The sequence below is a fragment of the Chiloscyllium plagiosum genome, unplaced genomic scaffold (genome assembly GCF_037043375.1).
Source record: "Chiloscyllium plagiosum isolate Xiang-an unplaced genomic scaffold, Cpla_swu_hap1 HiC_scaffold_14, whole genome shotgun sequence".
Classification (NCBI taxonomy): domain Eukaryota; kingdom Metazoa; phylum Chordata; class Chondrichthyes; order Orectolobiformes; family Hemiscylliidae; genus Chiloscyllium; species Chiloscyllium plagiosum.
The window spans coordinates 44,416,108-44,441,689 of NW_028270152.1; the positions used below are offsets into that span (position 1 = coordinate 44,416,108).

The 25,582-nt window shown below is 41.1% G+C and overlaps 1 protein-coding gene across 14 annotated transcripts in view; it reads right to left on the reverse strand.

The window, feature by feature from the left end:
* Positions 1–25,582, reverse strand: part of cadpsa (Ca2+-dependent activator protein for secretion a) — a 598,940-nt gene that overhangs the window by 483,318 nt on the left and 90,040 nt on the right. For all 14 annotated transcript variants that reach the window (XM_087994403.1, XM_087994397.1, XM_087994398.1 and 11 more), the window contains exons 2-3: positions 7,438–7,551; positions 2,431–2,763 (exon numbers count right to left, since the gene is read on the reverse strand). In XM_087994403.1, the coding sequence (XP_087850529.1) occupies positions 2,431–2,763; positions 7,438–7,551 (447 nt within the window). The remainder of the gene's footprint in view (positions 1–2,430; positions 2,764–7,437; positions 7,552–25,582) is intronic.

A 25,582-nucleotide genomic window follows, 5' to 3' on the forward strand; every position in this document is an offset into this window, starting at 1 on the left:
AACGTTGTAACTGAACCTGCATCTACCACTTTCTCTGACAGTTTATTCCATATAGGCACCATCCTCTTGCGAAAAAGTTACTGCTCAGGTCCCTTTTAAATCTTTCTCCTCTCATCTTAAAATTATGGCCTTTCGTTTTGAACTCCCCTACCCGAAGGAAAAGACCTTTGCTATTTACTTTATCTCTGCTTCTCGTGATTTTATAAATCTCAATAAGGTCTCCCCTCAACCTCCTTCACTCCAGTGAAAAACTCCCAGCCTATCCAGCCTCTCCTCATAATCCTCTAGCCCCAGTAACATCTTTGTAAGTCTTTTCTACACCCTATCTAATTTAATAATATCCTTCCTATAGCAGGGCGACTAGAAACACACATAATACTTCAAAAGTGGCTTCACCAACAATACAGCTTGTACAGCCACAAACTTCAATCCCTCAATATCTATCCAACATTTCCTAACTCCTGGTCTGCAATGACTGACCCATGAATCCAATTATGAACCTTTTGACTGCAGCCTTCTTTTGGAGCTATTCAAAGATCAACAGCAGGGGAATTATCACTGGGTCCAGCTTAATATATATCCCTCATCCAACATTACTTTAGAAAATAAGTCTCCAGGGATTATCGCATTATTTGTGCAACCTTTCTGTGGTTAAACAGGCTGCCACTTTTCCTACTTTACCGTGGTGAAGCCCCTTCAAAAGTAATCAACTGACTGTGAAATGCTTAGGAACATCTTGAGATTCTGAAAGTTGCCAAATAATACAAGTTGTTTCCATTCTGTTGTATATTAGATTAGATTAGATTCCTTACAGTGTGGAAACAGGCCTTTCGGCCCAACCAGTCCACACCCAGACCCATTTCCCTCTGACTAATTCACCTAACACTATGGGCAATTTAGCATGGCCAATTCACCTGACCTGCACATCTTTGGACTGTGGGAGGAAACCGGAGCACCCGGAGGAAACCCACGCAGACACAGGGAGAAGTCTGTGTGGAGTTTGCACAGTCACCCAAGGCTGGATTCGAACCTGGGACCCTGGTGCTGTGAGGCAGCAGTGCTAACCACTGAGCCACCGTGCCGCCCTTAAATGCTCCCTAAATGTTATACATGGGATCAAATTTCTCCAGAATATAATAGAAGGTTAAAAATGATAGTTAATTTTCTTATTGTCTCCTTTAAGTAGTGATAATTAAATCACATCTGCAGGTGCCAAGCCAAAAAAAAGTGTTTTAGAAAAATTAACATACAATCCACAAGCAGTTGCTTCACCATTGGTTTCAAATACATGTTGAAACTGAAACTGATCGTAACTTATAATGTTGAGAATGGCTGACAGGAAATTTCAAATAAAAACCTGCTGGAGATATACAGCAGGTTAGTCAGCAAAATAAGACAACAGATTATAATGTTCCAGTATCCTTCATCAGAATTGACAAGGATATAAAGCAAAATATTTCTGGTTCCTTCTTATAGATACTGCCTGATCTGCATTATATTCCCAATATTTTAAGTTCTATTGCAGATTTACAGACAATGCCATCTTTTTTTGCAGTTTATAGGAATTATCTTTCAATTGACAGGTAATAAACATGAATTTTTTTACAAATGAAACTTCCAGACTTGGAACAATTCTCATTTATCAAAACTAAGTTAATTCCAGAACAGTGGAGGCAATCTAAACAGAGCAACTGCCAGTAAGAGAAGCACAGCATTTTGACAAATAATTAGACAACTACTAATCTGAAAAAACGGGGTATGTATATGTAGACTAGCAAAGGTTTGATCAATATGCCTGTGTGTTCCAGTTTCCTGAGAAAACCACCAACTGTTAGCCTCCATTCTGGAGAAGGTGGAACACACGCATTCCTTAACCACCTTATCTCTCAAGTTCCAGACTCTCAGACAGATTCTTCTATCACAATTCTAAAATGTATCATCATGAACTACAAGAAAGAAATGTCAATTTACTATCATTCTTTTGCACTTCCAACCAACGCAACCTCAATTTCTGATCCACCTGCATAGATTTAAATTTATATTTCAACAAGTGAAATGATAATTTTGAGTAAATAAAATTTTGCTTTAGCTATCAAACTAAGCAAGCAGTAACATGTCAAACAATACAGCAGGTACAAGGGGGCCTGGAAATAATTTTACCCATCCGGAGGACAGGAGAATTCTTGCAACATTGTCTAAAAATAACAAATTGTCAGCTAACACCTCTTAGACATCAAAATGCTTTTTACTCCCTTTACCTCTGTTTTGTAATCAGATGCAATCTCATGATCATTATCTCTACAGCCCATTGCCTTTGCAAATGGAAGGCACCCCCAAATCACAGATTATCAATGATTAGTGACAGCAAGCTGCTTTCCGTGAGTTAACAGCATGCACCATAACAGGAAACATAGAAAAAGATGCCTTCACCTGACAAGCATTATACAGTAGCTGGTGCTCAAATTTTTTTATCCCAAGGATTTGCTGGAACATCTCATACAGTTGCTCCTTGCTGAGGATCAGCTCCGAAGCTGCACTAGCTGTCATTTTGGCCTGTTGCTTGCGTGGATCCTCTTCACCACGGTATATTGCGTCAAACTTTGCCATCCAGGAACTCAGGACTGTCTCCTTGCTCAGGCCATCAATTTCTGGCAAACTTCGAACTCGCTTTTCAATATGTTTCTTAAACACTTCTCGAGAATCATTGGCAGAGCAACCACCACTTTGCACCATTCTGGACACACGGTCGCTTTTCAGAAACACCTAGAATACATGAAGCAATTGAAACAAAAATTACAATTCAAAATCATTTCAGATGTTACTAAAATAAATTCTACAAAAATATAATGCTTCAAATTAAATCCTCAAAATTTCAGAATAAAATGATGACTGATCTTTGAATAACAGGTAAAGAAATTGAAAAAAATATAATTTCTAGGCATACCACCCCACACCACAGGAAGGACATAAAGACTCCAGAGAGGATATAGAAGAGATTTACTGAAATCGTTCAAAGAATGAGACTTTATAACTGGATGACCTGGAAACGTTGGGATTGTTGTCTGATGAGCAGAGAAGACCAGGAGGGGATTTAACAGAGGGCTTTAAAAACTGAGGTTTAGATAAAGTAAATAAAATTAAATCATCCCACAACAGCAGCTATCTAGAAGACACAGATATGATTGGCAAAAGAACCAGAGGTAGCAGAAGGAATAATCTATATACAATGACTGGCGAGGATTTGAAATGTTCTGTCTGATAAAGTGTTGATACAGATCAATAGTAATCTTCAAAAATTAATAGGATAAATACTTGACGGACATAAAATGCAGGGTATAGGGAAAGAGTGTGGCAGTGTGATTGACTGGCTGAATGCTCTCTCTGCAAAACTATTCTATGATTTGAACATAACATGAAAAAGGCATAACATTGATGAACAAAGATTAAATGCAATTAAATTATTTATGATAATTTCAATTGATAACTACAGATAATAATGAGAAATTTTGAGTGATTACTCTAACATTTAGAGACAAACCTTGTCGTGCGATTGTGATCTATCATTATTTACTGTATCATTTATTTGTGTGGTCTTTCTCAGACCCAACATTGATTTCTATTTCTTGCAAGTGGAAGACAAGTGTCTCCCCAGAATATTCCCTCCTCTACCTTGGGGCCATGGTCAGGCATATACACCAGAAAATCTGTATATGTTCCTCTTGATGGTAAATTTGCTGCCTTAAGCCACATGGTTAAAAATCCCCATCTTTATGCAATGCTCTTCCAGTTATGGATGCATGTTTGCTTGAGAAACAATTAAATACTTTGTAGTGCAGACATTGCTGTGATGTAAGAAACACATTCCCAATCTTGAATTAACTCTGGTTTTCACTTACACCAATTTCTAACATGGAATTTTGTGACAGCCAACTCTCAATGCTGCACGTCATTACACCCACTGGAAACAACGGCCCGGAAATGGAAGAAAAGTGATGTCTATGTCACGAATGTAGACTGAGATCCATTACAAGTATCGAAAGAAAACTATTATCATGAGATCTATCTTATAAATTACCAGTGCTTTAAGGAACCAGTCAGATCAAAAAGCATCTCTTCTTGCTTTTTCCCTGACATTATCTAACTGTTCATGGTATTCCTGATCTCTCTCTCAGACCCCAGCTGACCACTGTCCACTTTTATACCCTTGAGTAAGCATAGCCTCCTCAATTGTTAACCCTAGCAGCACTCTTACATTTCATTTCCTCATGACTGAAAGAAAGAATGTTTCATACCAGAATTCTGGAGGGTGGAATTATAGGTATGAGGCCCGAGGTAGAAATGTATAAGTAAGCACAACAAAACAAGTAAGACTAGTCCACAGTATCAGAAAAAGATAAGATAATTTCTACAACTTTCATCAGGGTGAATCCTTAGATTCCAGAGCTCTGCAAGAGAGAATTGGATGAGAAACAAATACAGAAGAAGCATATAGAGTGGAAATCAGTAAGAGATAATTAAACATAGTTTCTGGAACAAAGTGTAAAAATAATTTTACAAAGACTCAGAAAGAAGAAGAGACAGACAAGCAGTTTGCTGAAAAGAAATACAAATTTTCAAAGTTTCTCATCTTGAATTAATCAAATGATCACAACTACTTACACTACACAAGAAAAGGGTACTAGCTGGTTGGCAAGATGACTTTGATGGGCCAAAGTATTGCCATGGAAAATGTCACAAGTGACTATAGGCTTCCCAAGTTTCCAGGTAATTCAAAAATGTTCCAGGCTTGTACATATACAGACAGTGTCTGCCTGCGTATGATTGAATATTGCTTCCAGCGAACATAAATTAAACTTGCAGAAATTCATAAACATTTTTGTTCAATTATGTGATATGTGACATGTATTTTTGAGCTGATAGTACTATCTTGTTAATGGAAAATAGCCACTTGCAATACCCACAATAGCTACTGCACAGAAGCAGAATGTAACAGCTTGCTTAATCTATTGTTCAGTTTTTTGAGACAATTTGCCTGCATCTTACAGTGCTGGTGTGCTGTTAGGTATATATTCCTAGTGATTGGATCATTGAAAAAAAATGCTCTTTTGGATGCCATAAGTAATGTACATGATGCTAAACCAAAAACAAAGCATATACCATTGGATGTGTTCCACTATTGGGCAGCATCTACTGAACAATTTGAGAGTGCTCTAATACACTCTACACTAACAACCAATTAAAGTTAAATCAGTTAAGCTCATTATGTGGTTCATTTACACTTGCTATAAGTGACATACGAACATTTATGGGGATTGATTCTCTGGAAACAAAGAGAATATGTTCAAGGCCTGCACCTTCTTTGAATTATTTAGGAGCTTGGGAAACCTTTAGTTCCCCCATTACTTTTTCCATGGCAACACATCAGCCAAAGGCAACTCACCTTGACTAATCTGCAACCTTTTGTCCTGTAGTGTGCATGTTGTGCTTGTTTGAAATTTGTTTTTCTTGTGTTTGTACTGAAGAGTGGGACATGAAACATGTCAGCAACAAGACTCTCTATTCAGGAGGTTCTCTGTTACCAAGCACCAAGCAGACTTATAGAAATGTTAGTGAAACGAATTATGTAACAAGCAGAAAAAACAAAACACAGAATGACAGCAAGAGTTAAATGAGAAATTTCTGACAATAAAAATGCCAATGTAAGTATGCACATTAAGCAGATGGATAATCAGAAATCAGTAATTGTAATGTAACAGACTTGTTAATGCCACATAGCACAGTAATTCCTCACTTTATATCATAGTAGTGGCCCTAGAAAATGCCAAGTCAAATAAATTCAATATTTCCATAAAACCTAATATACATTCTGGAGTTGGGTTCTTGTGGAAATTTCTTGTTAGAAAAAAGAAAACATGCATTACATTCTTAAATGAAATAACTTTTAAACTAGAATAAATTTCTAAATGTCAAAGAAATTAAACTCTTCACAGAGATTTCACTGTTAAAACTAATTGGTAGAGTTTAAATTATTAAAAACAGGGCTGGTGAACAGTATGCAGATCCAGAAAACATTGGATGAGCAAGGACTCCTTGAGAAAGAGAATACAGAAAGTGAGTGTTGTAGGAAGAGAGAGAAAGTGACAGAGAGGGATAGTTTGACCATTGAGAACAGAGAGAAAGATCAAAGCAATGAGCCAAACAATTCATGAGGATACATTTGCTGCAATGCAAACTAAAGGAACGACACTCCACTCTAAGTGATTAAAGACTCAACAGCAATCTAGGTTTGTTCAATACATCGCTTCAGTTGTAATACTTCGATCTTTTACTATAAATTCTGTGTCCTATGATTCTGCCCCACCTGATGAACAATAAACCTGTTGGACTATAACCTGGTGTTGTGTGATTGTTAACCCCAGTCCAACATTGGCCCCTCCACATCATGGACCTCATCTTTCACCTGGGCACCTTACAGCTTTCAACACTGACAACACTGAATTTAACAACTTCAGAGCATGAACACCTCCTTCCACCTGCTACCCACCACCTGCCCATTCCAGGTCCTGTCCTGTACAAGTTGCTCTCAGCACAGCCAATGAATTTTCAAGTACTCACAGTCCCTGTTATCACCTTTTGTTCCCTGGATTACTAATCAACAATCCCTTTGGTCTACTTGCCTTTTCTCTCTCGCTGAGCACTGTCTCCATTTATCTGTCTCACTCCCTCTCTACCTCCCAACCCATCATCAGCATAAATATCACTTTATCCCAGCTGCTTTCAGTTCCGATGAAAGGTTACTGGACTTGAAACTTTAACTGTGTTTTTTTCTCTCTAGATGCTTTCTCCAGCACTTCCTGTTTGTGTTTGTTCCAGATCTCCAGCTCTGCACTTCTCTGTTCTATTAATTCACAAGAATACACCGCTGAAGTGTCAAAGAATAATCAGTGAAAGAAACCGATGAAAAGTTGTTATTTGGGGTTGTTGGGAGTTTGGAGCTCACTGCCTGTGTACTTATCCCTGTTAGACCCCCAGACTGTTATAGAAAAAGATCTTTTTCCCTTAGTTAAAGGTGAAATCAATTATACATAATAAAAACATTTATTCACACATGGTAATTATTTATTTAAATGCTGTGGTTTAAAAACTCTGTCTCCTCTGAATTCAATAGAGTGAGGCCGATTCCATCGACACATAAACATTTTCCTCTTGGTGGCCTGTCAGCAATCAATGCAATACTAAACATTGCAATGTTAAAAGAACAACTTTAATAAATAAGCAATACTGTCAAGGATATTCAGTCCTGGAGGAAGACAGTTATATTTCCAAGAAAAAAATGTACAATCACAGCATTCAGCAATATCAATTTACTGTTTTCTAAAACAGGTGAGAAAAACCTAAACTGAAAGAAACAAAATCTTACATGCAAAATGATCTTACCTCAAAGTAACTTTGCACAGCATTGATAAAGGCCTCATCAGCCACAATCTGTGTTTCCCCATTCAGGAAAGCCTGAAAGCGATCTTTGACTGTCTGCAATTGCTGCTTATTTATCTAGAAAAGACAAAGACAACAATAAATAAATCCATATAAATAATGAAACCTTCCAAAAGCTATTCAGTTCAAAGTGTCAGAAAACCGCTGCATCAACACTACAATATAAAAAGTTTAGTTTCAAATATAGATAAGCTGCAGAACTGGACAGAAAGGTGGCAAATGGAGTTCAATGTAGCTAAGTGTGAGGTGATTCACTTTGGTAAGAGTAACAAAAAGATGGGGTACTGGGCTAATGGTCGGATTCTTGGTAGTGTGGATGAGCAGCGGGATCTTGGTGTCCATGTACACAGATCTTTGAAAGTTGCCACCCAGGTAAATAGTGCGGTGAAGAAGGCATATGGCGTACTGGCTTTTATTGGTAGAGGAATTGAGTTCCGGAGTCCTGAGGTCATGTTGCAGTTGTATAAGACTCTGGTGCGGCCGCATCTGGAGTATTGTGTGCAGTTTTGGTCACCATACTATAGGAAGGATGTGGAGGCACTGGAACGGGTGCAGAGGAGGTTTACCAGGATGTTGCCTGGTATGGTAGGAAGATCGTATGAGGAAAGGCTGAGGCACTTGGGGTTTTTTTCATTGGAGAAAAGAAGGTTTAGGGGTGACTTGATAGAGGTGTACAAGATGATTAGCGGTTTAGATAGGGTTGACCGTGAGAACTTTTTTCCACGTATGGAGTCAGCTATTACGAGGGGGCATAGCTTTAAATTAAGGGGTGGTAGGTATAGGACAGATGTTAGGGGTAGGTTCTTTACTCAGCGAGTTGAGAGTTCATGGAATGCCCTGCCAGTAGCAGTGGTGGACTCTCCCTCTTTATGGGCATTTAAGCGGGCATTGGATAGGCATATGGAGGATAGTGGGCTAGTGTAGGTTAGGTGGGCTTGGATCGGTGCAACATCGAGGGCCAAAGGGCCTGTACTGCGCTGTATTCTTCTATGTTCTATGTTTTAAATCCAACCTCTCCAAACAAATCATATCACGACACCACTGGGCCTTTTCATTCAAACCTGCAATGCCTCAGGCCACTTGAATCACTGTCAGATGTTTTTCAAGGGCTGATATATTGTGTTAAAAACTGCAATCTCAACAGTATACTGGTTTCTTCTGCTCTTTATTTTAAAATTTAAAACTGCATGTGGAACAAAACTGCATGTGGAACAAAAGGAAAGTGAGCCCTAACTGATCACCACCAGCAAAATTAATAAAGCAAACTTCTCACCAGAGTATACTGGACTCTCTCCAGAGGAATCAGAGTGATTCTTTATCTATAACTAAGGAATCAAAATTGTGTGCCATTAATACTAAACATTAAGTACAAGTGCAAATGCTCATTGTTTCTGACATCATTCCTGCCTAATGCATTAGATCAGAGCTCAACTCCCAGTCTTTCCCAGTGTTTTCAGTCAATGTTTCCCCAAGGTAGGGTGTTTGCTACTCTCAGCTAAATAAATGTAACTAAACACTTTTTTTTAAACTGGAATGTTAATATTCCCATGAATTTATCATGGTAAATATAGAGCATTGTTTTCAGTTTTTCCTTCATGCTTGAGTAGCACAGTACTGCAATAACAATCACTCCCATAGCAATTGGAGAAATGTCAACAGTGATATCATAGATAGGAACCCTATTTTTTTCCTGTCTTAACTACCTCATGCAATACACCTTTGAACTCGAGAAAATTGGTTATAAACTTGATGCTGCTAATTCCATTAAACCGAGCTTAGAAAACAGCCCTTTCTCTCTCTTTTTCTGCAGGAAGCATTTCTCTTACACTCAGTCTCTTGCCAGTAGCACGTATCAGGAATCACAGATGTGGTATAGTTAGTTATAACTAACTATAGTTATCCAGTTAGTTCTAACACTTCCAGCCTGCAGCATTTTCTTATTGAGGCCAAAGTAGATAAACAAGCTACTGGAAGATCTAAAAGGGTTAATGCTGAGGAGTGTCTTATGCAACACCCACTATGATGACATCGGATGGACTTAGTGCAGAAGAGCCTAAGACATCAGAGGAGTGTGACTTAACTTCCAGGCCTTTCTCAAGGTCTCTGTCACAATGTCATCTTAAAATAACTTGTATACAATTGCTATCTTGCAATAAATTACATCTTATTTAAGACAAGAGCCTTTTTGAGTTAGACGACAAGTGAGTTATTGAGTTCTTTATTTATTGTCACAAATATATGGAAAGACACAGTGAAAAGTATTTTGTCGCTACAATATAGTGCCATTTTGAATAACAAAAACAATAAAAAGAAATTACATAAATAAAGTTCATCTTCTTTAAAGGGAGTCTTCCAAATACACCTCCAGGGCTCAGCAAGTTCCCTAGAAGGTAAGCCAGACGTCATGACTCCAGGTATAACAATGACGACCCTGCCAAGAGTCCATACTTCAGGCCTACTGCAGCCAGGTGTAGGTGGTCCAGGCACTGTCACCATTGCGGTCGACAACTCGTCTAGTCCCCAAATCCACGCTTTGGGCCTACCACAGCCAGATGTCCTTGCTGAGAGAGAGAGCGCGCGTGTGTGAGTGAGAGTGAGAGAGAGCGCGCGCACGCGTGAGAGAGAGAGAGACCTGCAGTGGACGGACACAAGAGAGAGCAAGAGATAATGTTATATAATGTGCTGGTGCAAAATAAGGGGTTTTCCTCCACTAAACAAGACTATAGATTCTTTATGAGAAAAGAGGATGGTGGCAGCACATTGTTGAAGTAGGTGATACAACATGGTAAGTGATGAGGATTCACCTTTCAAAACTTACCATGCTATTCATGGCATTATGAACACTGAATATTTAACTACTGAGGAACCCAGAATTCCAAAATAGTAGCAGAAGTGTTTTTCAACTCTAAATATCGGTCTGTACGATTGACATATTATGTCAGAATGTACTATTCTTGTCTCCACTACTGATTTTTTTAAAAAATTGCATATTAATCCAAATATAATGCATGTGCACTATTACAATTCTGTTGTTTAGCTGTGCTTATGGGTAAATGTTGATGAATCGGTGTGTACACAACTTCCAAGACAAATTTATTTTCTCTGAAATTCAATGTCCAAAATTGAAGACAGCACACCATCTGTGTTATATGTAAGCATTTGTAAACAGATGCATGATTTCATTTTTTGAATTCCAACTCCCTTGAGATAAAGGCCAATAATCCATTCACATTCTTTTGATTATGTAGTTTGTCCCGTGCATGTTTTTCTTACGTAATGATGCCTATATTTCTTGATTCCTTCATAGCTTCCAGTTAAAATATTTTGATATCTTTCTCGCATTCAAAGTGGATGACCTGACACTTCCCTACATTGCATACCAGTTATTGTAGGTTTGCTAATTCATCTAACCTGTCAATTACCCCTTTGTATCTTCATTTTTCCATAGACAAAATGTATTATACCTCCCACCATAGTGTCATCGTAAACTTGTATCATCTACATCTACACACATGGACCATGACCGATTCCTTGGGTAAAACCACTTCTTGTATCCCACTAATCAGAGAAGTTCTTCTTTACCCCGACATCAAGAGCTGAGAGTCTTCTTCAGGGCTCAGGAAAAGCTGACCTGAATACTTTCACTGCTCAAGCTGCACACCCAACCCATCTGTGACATCACATGCCATTTTTGTCATTTCACATTGCTTCCAGTACAATTTTCAAAGCCGTGCTGGAATGCAGGAGAAATGACAGTGCAGAGCTGAATCAATTATAAGATCTGCCATGGTTCTCCAACATAGTATCCCAGTGTTTAAACAGTATTTAAAAGACTCCCTAACCATCTCACCTCCTTCATCCTCCTATTCAACCCATTATGCAGTTCAGCAACCCCTCAGACCACTCTTGCTAATTCTATACCTTGAAATTCTATACCTTCCATGCATCCTTATATCATCCATTCTATTGCTACACCACCTTGTATACTCTTAGATCACTCTTACCAGCACAAGCCACCTTTATGCCTCCAGGTATCCTCCATAGCTATAACTCAGTATTGCCTTTGTATAGTCCTCAGATTCCATGAAAAATATTATGTAATCCTTGCAAAAAAAAATCTTCATGTCACTGATTCGAAGAAAGAACATGCATTCTGCCTTCTGAAAAAAAAACTTGTAATCCTATTAAAGTGTGTCAACAAGCTGGAGACAAGATCAAAGCAATAATCTTTTATTATAATTTAGATTACTTACAATGTGGAAACAGGCCCTTCGGCCCAACAAGTCCACACCGACCCGCTGAGGCGCAACCCACCCATAACCCTGCATTTACCCCTTACCTAACACTATGGGCAATTTAGTATGGCCAATTCACCTGACCTGCACATCTTTGGACTGTGGGAGGAAACCGGAGCACCCGGAGGAAACCCACGCAGACACGGGGAGAACGTGCAAACTCCACACAGTCAGTTGCCTGAGTGAGGAATTGAACCCGGGTCTCTGGCGCTGTGAGGCAACAGTGCTAACCACTGTGCCACCGTGCCGCCCAGACTTTCACCCATTCACAGGCAAATGGAACATCTACTATGGTAAAACTTGAACCTCAGATAGACATTTATAATGGTCACAGCTTGCCAAACAATAAACCACTACCTGTAAAAGAAAAACAGCATATATTTCAATTTCAAAATAGAATGCTTGTCAATCTGTGTAAGAAAGCAGGTGGTTTGATTTTTTTGAAGCGTAGCCTTTTTGCAATTGTCAAGAAAATTTTCTTTTAAACTAAACAACAGCCAATTAAAACACAATAGAAGAGTTGACAGTGTAGAGTTACACCACATTTCATGATATTTTTCACTGAATTATGGTGTTTTCTCCATTGCAAAAGCAGTGTAATATATATGAACAAATACACAAGGGTGGTCAATGTAAAGATCAAGTGAGCTTTGAAGGCCAGATCCCTATGATTAATTACTACATAAAAATACATCAACAGAAACTAATGTGACATTTGAAGGCATATAAATGCATTCCAATGACCTTTCAGAATATCCCAGTGAGCTTTCTAAAAGTTCTCAAATCTGACATACTTTGAAGGATGCCCACAACCTGCACCACCAGATGAAAATGGCTCGGGAGGAAATCAGGTCTTCACCCACAATTTAAACTGGAACCATTACCTTAGTCAGGGCAGGTTTGCATTTTACAACATGGTATTCCTACCTTGCAAAAACACCAGAGGAAAATGGTGCAAGGTTGAGAAGGTGGAGGAAAATCAGGTTCATCCAAAGCAAAACTAATTCTGGTCATTTTTGTACCTAGACAGATGTCTATTCCCAAATCACCCATTTCCCATCTAATTATCAATGAATGCCACACCTCCAAGTCCTTGACTTCTCATTTCTGCAAACATAGTCCCCAGATGTACAATTATAACAGACAGCCTCAAGACACGGCACTATCCATTTCCCATTTCTACTGAAATCAATTACAGAGACATTGCATATTAAGCGCAATGACTATTTTGAGCTTTTTGCAGCTCATTAAGTGCAAACACCTTAATTACCAATCCACTTGAGCTAATCATTTTAAAAGCTGCACACATTTCAGACAAATCAAAGTGTTTATGAAGTATCTTTAAGTTTATACTGTTAACTATTCATCTAAAGAGTTGAATGCATCAACACTGCAATGCGTCTATTCTATCAGGAGCAGAGTCAATCAGCTATTGAGTGATGAAATCACATGTATATGTCGCCTATAGCTCAGCCAGGAGATTTCATTGTCACTCGTACCGATGTAGATGATGGCCATGTCAACAAGGTATTAGCTGGAAACGAGTCAGGTTACCGATTTTGTTATTATTCAACATTTTCTAAATTTACCGTCTATTGCTTTTATCGGGCTAATTTTGTTAATGCCAATACTCTGGCTGTAAATGCAGATGAACATCAGTTTCCAAGTGAAACCTTATCAAATACGTTCTGGAAGTCCACCAACACAACATCCATAAACACTTTACAATCCACATGTGGGTGATCTCCTCTAAGATAACATTCAAATGAATTTATCCAACATGACATCCTCAGAAATGCATGCTACTCTGTGACCTACTGATTCTTGCCCATTCTTTCTGTGTTGATAGATTCTAGTAGCCCGCTCATAGCTGATGCTAAACTTACAGGTGTAAGTTATCCAGCTTTCCTCTCCTTCCTTTCTTCAAATGGAAATAGCACATTATCAGTTATCAATCCAGAGGGATTTGTTCTTCGATCTAAGGAGCTTTGGAAAATTATGACTAATGCACTTGCTATTCCCTCGCCTATTTCTTTTCATATCTATTTGTGGAACCCCTAGAGATTTGTCAATATTCAGTCTCATTCTCTATTAGCATTTTCATATAATTATGTTCTTAAGCTGACAAACATCCATGATATTCCTTGCCTAACTTTATTTAGGTTTCCTTGTCCCTCTGCTATTTTCATTCAACTGGGCAAATTATGTGAATCAGTGTGTCTGAATCTGGTGTGTAGAACTCTTTTACATATTTAATACCAGGTTACAGTCCAAAAGGGTTATTTGGACTATAACTTGGTGTTGTGTGATTTTTAACTTTGTCCACCCCAGTCCAAAAGTGGCTCCTCCACATCTTTTATGTATGAATCAGAAATGCAATTTACACATCAGGTAGCCACATCTGGCTAATGACTAACTTACTTGATAACACTGGTATTCAAAGCTGGCTAGTGAAAAGGTATCTTTAAGCAAACCTTTATTTAGTATTTTTCTTCCTAGCATCAGTAAATTGATGTTAACTCTGGGATAGATCAGGTTTCAATTTGTACCACAGAGTTTCAACCATACATTGGTAACCACAGAAATGATACAGAAATACAACACTCCATGTCAGTGATTATGCACTATTTGTGCCTCCTCCCATCATTTTTCATCTTAATCTACCATCATAATGTTCTATTTACTTTTCCCCATATGCTTCTCTTGCTTTTCCTTTGATGCACAGATACTACTTTGGCAATTCCCTGACGTAATTAGGGATCAATAGGTTGAGCTTAAGTTCTCTATTTTTCAATTGTCTTGTTACAAGTGTGATGTTTTCTAAGATATTATGTTTCAAATTATTTTCATTTCGTTCTATCCAGTAATAAGCAAATGTGATGGTTGCCATGGAGACCTGTTGTTTGAGGGGTAGAGTCTGGTCTTAATGGAGGTTGGCTTCTAGCTTTTACATCTGATCACAAAGGAAAGGAACAGGTGGCTCTGGGCAGTCTCTCAGATACTCAGATTCAGTAACTTTGGACATAGAGAGGGAGGAAGAGCCCAGAGAGATTAAATGTTGCTGTTTTAGGTAGTGCTGTTAGCCACCAAGCAAAACTTGGGTGGGAGCTAGTTTCCTGGTTGAAGAGATGTGATCTAACGTCACTGGACAGAAGGAAAAGTCTCCAGATGGGGTCTTGCTGCCTAAACTGGATTAAAGATTCTCAGAAGACTGAGGGAAATTATTTTTGTTGCACACGAGACATTACAGTACAGCAAAATGGTGAGTTTGTTGGAAAGTGAGAGGAGAAAGTGAGGTCTGCAGATGCTGGAGATCAAAGTTGAAACTTTATTGCTGGAACAGCACAGCAGGTCAGGCAGCATCCAGGGAACAGGAGATTCGACGTTTCGGGCACAGGCCCTTCTTCAGGAATGAGCAGAGAGTGTTCAGCAGGAGAAGATAAAAGGTAGGGAGGAGGGACTTGGAGGAGGGGCGTTGGAAATGTGATAGGTGGAAAGAGGTCAAGGTGAGGGTGATAGGTCGGAGTAGGATGGAGGCGGAGAGGTCAAGAAGCAGGTCAGGAAGGCGGTGCCGGGCTGGATAGATCCGGCTGAGACAAGGTGGGGGGAGGGGGGATGAAGAAACTGGTGAAGTCCAAGTTCATCCCCTGCGGTTGGAGGGTTCCCAGTCGGAAGATAAGACGCTCCTCCTCCGACCGTCGGGTTGTTGTGGTTTGGCGGTGGATGAGTCCAATGACCTGCATATCCTCGGTGGAGTGGGAGGGGGAGTTGAAATGCTGTGCTACAGGGTGGTTGGGTTGGTTCGTCCGGGTGGCCCAGAGGTGCTCTCTGAATCGCTCCGCAAGTAGGCGGCCTGTCTCCCCAATATAGAGGAGGCCACACCGGCTGCAGCGGATGCAGTAGATGATGTGGGTGGAGGTGCAGGTGAATCTGTGGCGGATATGGAAGTTTCCTTTGGGGCCTTGGAGAGAAGTGAGGGGGGAGGTGTGGGTGCAAGTGTTGCACCTCCTGCGGTTGCAAGGGAAGGTGCCGGGAGTGGAGGTTGGGTCGGTGGGGGGTGTGGATCTGACAAGGGAGTCGCGGAGGGAGTGGTCTCTACGGAAAGCTGATAGGGGAGGGGAGGGAAATATATCCTTGGTGCTGGGGTCTGTTTGGAGGTGGGGGAAGTGACGGCGGATGATGCGCTGTACATGGAGATTGGTGGGGTGGTAGGTGAGGACCAGTGGGGTTTTGTCCTGGTGGCGGTTGGAGGGGCGGGGCTCAAGGGCGGAGGAGCGGGAAGTGGAGGAGATGCGGTGGAGGGCACCGTCGACCACGTCGGGGAGGAGATTGCGGTCCTTGAAGAAGGAGGCCATCTGTGTTGTACATATTTTGAACTGGTCCTCCTGGGAGCAGATGCGGCGGAGACGAAGGAATTGGGAGAATGGGATGGCGTTTTTCCAGGGGGCAGGATGGGAGGAGGTGTAGTCCAGGTAGCTGTGGGAGTCGGTTGGTTTGTAGTAGATGTCCGTGTTGATTCGGTCGCCTGAGATAGAAACAGAAAGGTCTAGGAAGGGGAGGGAGGAGTCCGAGACTGTCCAGGTGAATTTGAGGTTGGGGTGGAAGGTGTTAGTGTAGTGGATGAACTGTTCAACCTCCTCGTGGGAGCACGAGGTAGCGCCGATACAGTCATCAATGTAGCGAAGGAAAAGATGGGGGGTGGGGCCAGTGTAGTTGCGGAAGATGGATTGTTCCACATACCCTACGAAGAGGCAGGCATAGCTGGGGCCCATGCGGGTGCCCATGGCTACTCCTTTTGTTTGGAGAAAGTGGGAGGATTGGAAAGAAAAGTTGTTCAGGGTGAGGACCAGTTCGGTCAGTCGAAGGAGGGTGTCGGTGGAAGGGTACTGGATGGTATGGCAGGAAAGGAAGAAGCGGAGTGCTTTGAGTCCTTCGTGATGGGGGATGGAGGTGTACAGGGACTGGATGTCCATGGTGAAGATGAGGCGTTGGGGACCGGGGAAGCGGAAATCCTGGAGGAGGTGGAGGGCGTGGGTGGTGTCACGAACGTAGGTGGGGAGTTCTTGGACTAATGGGGACAGGACCGTGTCGAGGTATGCCGAGATGAGTTCGGTTGGGCAGGAGCAGGCTGAGACGATGGGTCGTCCGGGGCAGTCAGGTTTGTGGATTTTGGGCAGGAGGTAGAAACGGGCGGTGCGGGGTTGTGGGACTATGAGGTTGGAGGCGGTGGATGGGAGGTCCCCTGAGGTGATGAGGTTATGGATGGTCTGGGAGATGATGGTTTGGTGGTGGGGGGTGGGGTCATGGTCAAGGGGACGGTAGGAGGAGGTATCTGCGAGCTGGCGTTTGGCCTCAGCGGTGTAAAGGTCAGTGCGCCAAACTACTACTGCGCCTCCCTTGTCAGCTGGTTTGATGGTGAGGTTGGGGTTGGAACGGAGGGAGTGGAGGGCTGCGCGTTCCGAGGGTGAGAGGTTGGAGTGGGTGGGAGGGGTGTGGGAGTTCAGGTAGCGGTTAATATCGCGGCGGCAGTTTGCTATGAAGAGGTCGAGGGCAGGTAGACGGCCAGCACGGGGTGTCCAGGTGGACGGGTGTGTTGGAGGTGGGAGAAGGGGTCGTCAGAGGGTGGGCGAGAGTCTTGATTGAAGAAGAAGGCACGGAGGCGAAGGCGGCGGAAGAATTGTTCGGTGTCAACATTAGGTTTGGATGGGTTCCTGAGAAGGCAACAATTCTGCAGAGTGTGACATATAACCTGCCATGTTAGGTCACATGGTGGGGGGGAGTGGTTGTTTGGACAATCTCTTTGCTCATCTAGTGCATTATTTGCTGAATAACACTTTAATTTTAAGTAATGTATTACGTAACTATTTCTTTCTCAGGGTTTTTAGTCAACTGAATTTTCTTTGGCAGGCATCAGTGGAAGCTGGTTTGTTGAATGCATTCAAGACTGACAAATGTTTGATCAACAATGGATTGAGGCTTATTGAAGGAGACAGGAAAGCTGCATTAAGGCAACAATCTGATCAGCCTTGAAGTTATCCAATGGCGGAACAGGCTCAAGGGGCTGAATGATCGTCTTTTGCAACTAGTTAATTTGTTTAGAATCTTTATTACAGTAAAGGTCTTAAAACATAAAATCTTGTCGTATGACCCTTTGAGTTGGTCACTGGGAATTCAAATCTGTTTTTCAAAGTTATGCAGTTCTACAGAGACCATAACAGTAGTTAAATATAATCTATTTTGTAGTGATATTTTACTTCATCCATAACAGAATCCCCAAAATTTCTGCTCAGAAGGTAACTATTCAGCTGTCAGGCCTGTGCAACAGTTAAGTATCTCCAGTGTAATTCATTTTTTAGCTCTTCAGTCTCATGCCTTATGACACTCCAAGTACATTTCTAGTGCATTTTAAAAATGGTATGGTTTCAGGTTCCCACTACCCATTAAGTTGTGAAAACATTTCTGTTCACCACGCATCTAATCCTTCTCCTGGTTAATGTAAATTTAGGATCACATTGCCCTCTGCTCTAAGGGAAGCAGACATTCCTAATTACTTTTGAGGTCCTTCAATTTAATAAGCCTCAATTAAATCTCCCTAAAGTCTCTCCTGGTCTGAAGGAACCAACCTCTGCCAAGCCAATTTTTCTTCACTGCAAGAAAATCTCTGTTCCTGGCACGGGACGGCACGGTGGCTCAGTGGTTAGCACTGCTGCCTCATAGCACCAGGGTCCCAGGTTCGATTCCAGTCTCGGGCGACTATCTGTGTGGAGCTTGCACATTCTCCCAGTGTCTGCGTGGGTTTCCTCCAGGTGGTCCAGTTTCCTTCCACAGTCACAAAGATGTGCAGGTTGGGTGAATTGGCTATGCTAAATTGCCTGTAGTATTAGGTGCAGGGGAATGGGTCTGGGTGGGTTGCTCTGTGGAGGATCGGTGTGGACTTGTTGGGTCGAAGGGCCTGTGTCCACACTAAGTAATCTAATCTAATCTTTGAAAATCTAGTCTGTCCCATCTATAGTGTAAGTAGATGCTTTTGGACATGCAAAAATCAGCACTATTTGCAGAACTTTGCTATGACCTAATTTGTATTTTATACAGTTCTAACATAAAACATCTTGGCCCTTATATTCGATCCCTTCTTTAATGTGGGAATGCATCTCTGATGGCTTCTTAATCACTTTATTACACCGTGCTTCAGTTATAAATGTCTTAATCACCAAAAATGATCAATTTGTTTCATTTTTCCCATGTTAATTGGAACAAAAGAGACTTTCATCAGGTCTTTTAATAAACTCAAAAATAACATGTTTATTACAGGAAAACATTTTTGTCAAACAAGTGGCAAACTTTTTTTTATAGATTAGAACCCTAACAGTGGGGAAACAGGCCATTTGGCCCAACAAGTCACATTGATCCTCCGAAGAGTAACCCTACCAGATCCATTCCCCTACCCTATCACTCTACATTTACCCCTGACTAATGCACCTAACCTACACATCCCTGAACACTGTGGGTAATTTAGCATGGCAAATTCATCTAACCTGCGCATCTTTGGATTGTGGGAAGAAACCAGAGTACCCGGAGGAAACCCATGTAGATAATATGCTCTAACAGGCTGATGTTAAGAAGCAGAAGATGCTGAAAATTTTGAAATGGATAGATAAGTCCCCTGGGCTAAATGGGACATACTCAATATTACAACAGGAAGCGAGGGAAGAGATTGTTGTATGTTTGGTGATCTTTGCATCCTCACTGTCCACTGGAATAGTGGCAAATGTTATTCCCCTGTTCAAGAAAGGGAATAGAGATACTGCTGCAAATTACAGACCAGTTAGTCTTATGTCTGTGGTGAACAAATTATCAGAGAGGATTCTGAGAGATAGGATTCATGGTTACTTGGAAAACCATCGTTTGATTAGAGATAATTTGCATGGCTTTGTGAGGGGCAGGTCATGCCTCACAAACCTTATTGAATTCTTTGGGGATGTAGAAAAACACATTGGTGAAGGTAGAGCAGTGGATGTGGTAGACATGGACTTTAACAAGGCATTTGATCAGGTTCCCCATGGCATGCTCATTCAGAACGTAAGGAAGCATGGGATGCAGGGAAATTTGGCTGTCTGGATACAGAATTGGCTGACCCATAGAAGATAGAGGGTGGTACTAGATGCAAAATATTCTGCCTGGAGCTCAGTGACCAGTGGTGGTCTGTAGGAGTCTGTTTTGGGACCTCTGCCCTTTGTAATTTTTATAAATGACTTGGATGAGGAAGTCAAAGGGTGGGTTGGTAAGTTTGCTGATGACACATAGATCGATGGAATGGTGAACAGTATGGAGAGCTGTTGTAGGTTGCAATGGGACAATGGCAGGGTGCAGAACTGGGCTGATAAGTGGCAGATGGAGTCTAACCTGGAAAAGTGTGAAGGTCAAATTTGAATTCAGGATACAGGATTAAAGGCAGGATTCTTAGTAGTGTGGAGGAACAGAGGAATCTTGGGATCCATGTCCATAGATCCCTCAAAGTTGCCATCCGAGTTGATAGGGTTGTTACGAAGGTGAAAATGTGTTGCTGAAAAAGCGCAGCAGGTCAGGCAGCATCCAAGGAACAGGAAAATCGACGTTTCGGGCATAAGCCCTTCATTAGCAGGGGGCTTGAGTTTAAGAGCCTCAACGTTATGCTGGAGCTCTATAGAGCCCTAGTTAGACCACACTTGGTATACTGTGTTCAATTCCAATCGCCTCATTATAGGAAGGATGTGGAAGCTTTAAAGAGGGTACAGAGGAGACTTGCCCAGAAGCTGCTTGGACAATCTCATGAAGAAAGGTTGAGGGAGCAAAGGCTTTTCTCACTGGAGTGAAGGAAGGTGAGAGGCGACTTGATAGAGGTGTACAAGATGATGAGAGGCATAGATAGAGTGAATAGTCAGAGACTTTTTCCATGAGCAGAAATGGCTATCACAAGGGAGCATAATTTTAACGTGATTGGAGGAAGGTTTAGGGGAGAGTAGTGGTTGCGTGGACTGCATTGCCAGCGGTGGTAGTACAGTCAGATATATTAGGGACATTTAGCAACTCTTGGATAGGTACATGGATGATAATAAAATGGAGGATATGTAGGTTAGTTTCAGAGTAGGATAAAAGGTCGGCACAACATTGAGGGCATGAAGGGCCTATACTGTGCTCTACCATTCTATATTCTATATTGTAAGTACTGAATGCTGCAGAAGCCCAATGGTAGCAGCTTTCTAATAACAAAAACACCTGTGACCATTATCTTCTGCTTCCAGCTGCTGAGCCCAAATTTGGATCCAACCTGGCACTATCCCTTGGACTTGAGAGTTTGGTGCTGGAAAAACACAGCAGGTTAGGCAGCATCTGAGGAGCAGGAGAATCGACATTTCGAGCACAAGCCCTTCATCATGAATGAGAAATGGCTGAAAGGTCGATTCTTCTGCTCCTTGGCTGCTGCCTAACCTGCTGTGCTTTCTCCTACTACCCCTTGGACCCCATGGGGCTTTACCTTCCTGACCAATGTTTTCTTTTCAATCTTAACAATAACTTTGCCAAAATACCTGTTGCCTACATCAATCATTCTACCACCAGTGACTTTCTGTTACCGCTTGGAGAAAAAATATTCAATCAAGTTAGTCAGAAATGACTTTCCTTTAACAACCTATGCTGTCCTTAATCTCTGCCTTTCTAAATGACAATTAATACCATTCTTCTATTTCCATTAATTTAGCCATCTCTGACCTTAAATGAAGTAATTACAGGCCAGTCAGCTATTTCTTTCTCCCTTTTAAAACAATGTTTTAAAAAGACAAACATTAGAAGTCCTCTAATCTTCTGGTATCTTGTTGGGTTGGAAAATGATTATTATAAGTATTCGCTATTTCTCCCCTGCCTCTCATAACAGTCTTAGGAATCAGCTTGGTGATTTATCTGCTTTCAAAGTTGCTAAAATACTAACACCATACATCTATGATTATCACTGTCAATATTTCTCAGTTCTCCATCATTATAATGTTGCTATGACTCCTCTTTTATAAGACAGAACCAAAGTATTCATGAACAATCCATGTGTATATTCCTTCTTAACATGCAAGTTACACTTTTAGTCTTTGAGCCTTAGCCACCCTTTGCTCTTTGTGTATTTGCAAAACATCTGTAGACTTCCTTTGATTTTTTTTGCCAATATATTTTCATGCACTCCCTTTGCTTTCCTACCTTCCATTGAGATTTCACTCCTGCACTTTCCACATTCAAGGATTACTGTAGTACTGAGCTCTCAGTATCTGACAGTACTGAAACAATAGTTTGAAAAGGGCAGTAGAAAGGATTATGGGAGGAAATGAGGAGAATGGCACAAAGTGAAATGCTCTTTTGGAGAGGTGGTGCTGACACAATGAACCAAATGGTCTCTTGCACTGTAATAATTCCATAATTCTCTTATTAACATTTGTGTTTCCATTTCCTACAGTGTGAGCTCTTTGACTGCTGGTGGTGGTAGCGGTAGTAGTGGTTGGGTGGGGTGTTGGAAGCCCTGATTTGGGAGTCCCACCCTTTCACTCTAAACATAGGAACAAATATATCCTGATCCCTCACTAGCTCCTTCTTCACTTCATCCCACTCATCTGGCATTGATGTGCCTTCAAGCAGTATATTTTGCAGAATATTTCTGCCAAATCAAATTCTAGCTGTGCAAAATTGGCTTTTCTCCAATTAAGAACTTTTACTCATTATTTATCTTTGCTCTTTTCCATAATTTTGCTAAATCTAACTGAATTATGATCACCATCATCAAAAAGCTTTCCCTGTGATACCTCTTCAACCTGCCCAACTCTATTCCCTAAAAATAAGTTCAGAACAGCTAATTTTCTGTTCAGCTCATTAGAAGCTTGCCAGAACAAAAAAAAATTCTCCTGAATATGTTTTAAATCAAAAGAGATCCGGTCCTACATGAAAGGAGTAGGCGATGAGCTTGCATTATTTGATGACAACCGAACTGCAAGTGGAAGTAAAGCTGAAGACAGAAATTGCTGGAAAAATCTCAGCAAGTCTGAAGAAGGGTCACTGGACCTGAAATGTTAACTGCTTTCTCTCCACGGATGCTTCCAGACCTGCTGAGTTTTTCCAGCCATTTGTTTTTGTTTCTGCGTTCCAGCATCCACAGGTTTTTGTAGGGCTGAATCAGCCTCTGTAACATGCCTTGTATCTTGTCAATGAAGCACATCTTGGTGTTGTCAAAGTGAAATAAGCTGGTGGCCAGCAATAGATCACTGCAACAAAGAGTTCATTACAAATCATGTAGCGTGTACACACGCAATGAGATACTAATCTGTGTCCTGCACCTTCCAACCAACCCCTTGGCTAACAAAAATCCTTGCAATGACGACAGGTAGGTATTTTTGGTGAACTGCCTGCAGCATCTAATCTTGGTCAAAATATGCTGTTATCCAGGGCTCTCTGAGGTTTTCTCAGGGGCTACATTTTGATTTTCATTCTCTTTCATTTTCATTCTCACTAACTCCTTCATTGGGTGATGAAGCCATGTGTTAACATTATCTTCCGGAAGTATCTTAGCATATTCATTAAATATCCTCAATAATTATCAACCCGCCATTAAAATTAAAGCCACAAAGAAAGCACTAATATCTTAGTCATCACAGTACTTAAACTGGCATAAAGCAACAGGCATAAGCTAAGAAAATATATTTTCCCCAAAACAACTGATGTTTCTATGCATAGTTAAAAATCACAGCACCAGGTTATAGTCCAACAGGTTTAATTGGAAACACACTAACTTTGGGAGCTTCGCTCCTTCATCAGCTCCGAAAGCTTGTGTGCTTCCAATTAAACCTGTTAGATTATAACCTAGTGTTGTGATTTTTAACTTTGTACACCCCAGTCCAACACCGGCATCTCCAAACCATTTCTATACATAAGAAGCCATCCCTCTCAACACACTTTCCATAAACTGGAAAGGTCACAGCTACATGCTTTGTCATTGTGTATATACAAAGCTGGAAGTTTTTAACTCGGCATTTATGACACACTTTACTGCATCTCAGATTTAAATCTAATAATTCACACACACTGTTTATTATAATAGCGGTCACTAAAGATTTCCCCTCATAGTAGTTCCTGAACTCATGCAGCCTTAAATTAGAAGCTCCAAATTCATTTGCAGGGAATTCATTTCCTCAGTTATTTCAAGTTTTCCCTGGCTCTATTTAATTAAATATTGACAAGTTTAAAACTGTTCTCTTATCTCCAGTCTCTTTTATACCCTTCCCTCTTGCAGCATCCCTCTCCACAACACTCCTCTTGCAGCTTCATTTTCCCGGTTGCATGTCCCTCTTACTTCCACCACTCCTCCTGTATGTACTCCCCTCATTTTTGTCTTGCAGCTTCCTCCCCCTCTTGTTGCCTCATCTTTTCCCTGCTCCAATGAACCCCTTAGAGGCTTCTCCTGCACCCCCTAGCTCCTGTTGCTGCTGCTGCTGCTATCTTCCTCCCATTCTTCTTGAAGCCTCCTCCATCCCCCCAGCCTAAGAGCTTCCTTTCCCCACTCTTAAAGCCTCCTCCACCAGTCTTGGTGGCCAAATCCCTGGCACATAGCTCATGACCTTAGCCCCAGCTCCAAAAAAAAGCCCTGAAAGGCCTGGCTCTTGGGCAGAATCCCTGATTCTTTCCAAAATCCTGGCTTCTGGAAATAGTGCCAAAAGCCACAGTACGAATCAACGCTGGCTCTCTGAGTGACTCCTTCTTGTCTACTCCTACTTACTTAACTGCTTACTGTGGATTTCACCAATATTTAATATCATGTTGCAAATGACAAGCTGACTAATGTCAGAGCGAGCATGTTGAAAGGAAACCATTTGAATAATCCACTCATATTGATCCACCCAACACTCAAGGATGGGAAAGGCAGCAGCTGAACTTCTGGTTGCTGGTAGCATTCACAAGCCATGGAACACTTTCAGTCATCGCCACCATCCAAAGCAAAAGTCAGAATGAATAAAGAAATCAAGGAGCAATAGCACAAACCTAAAATGTACTCTTAAGAGAAAACATGCACAAAGAAACCACAATCCCCAATCAGAGATTAGATTTACATCAAACATTGGATTTGCATCCACAAGCTCAAGTTATATTGAGCACGAGCCAAGTCGATTGAGTAGATTCTTGGTATCAATGTTTACTCTTGGATGACAACACCAAGTGGACAGTGAGATGCTTTACCCTGAATCATTCTTGAGAATTTGGCAATCACAAATACAAGGATACATTTTCTTTTCTGTTTATCGATATAACGTCGTGCATCTACCTCGTTGTTGTGGTTCAGCACAAACACCTCAATTTTGCCAATCTTAGGTCTGATTAGACCTTCATTTTATACTTTAGAAAGAAATACTTTTGGATACTTCAACCTTGAATATTTGGACCCTACAAAGTAATTTAACATACAGACAATTACATTTCTGAAGGTTTAATTCGGAAGTGTACAGATCGTTAGATTGTAAAGAGAAAGAAACTATTGTACGTGCAAGTCTGTGTGCAGCCACCTCGTATAAACACATTATGCACAGAGAAATTATGAGTCAAGTTTCTTCAGGTTTCTTGATTCACAACATAATGTTCCGAGACCCCTGTGAAGTGCGACCCCGCTCCATAAGTTCTAATAAATCTCCCTATGACAATATTAGGGCTTTTATTACGTTGCATCATGAAATATTCAGCATGTATACCTCTCCCTGAACCAGTTTTGATGTACCATCTAAAGCCCTCTCCTCCTT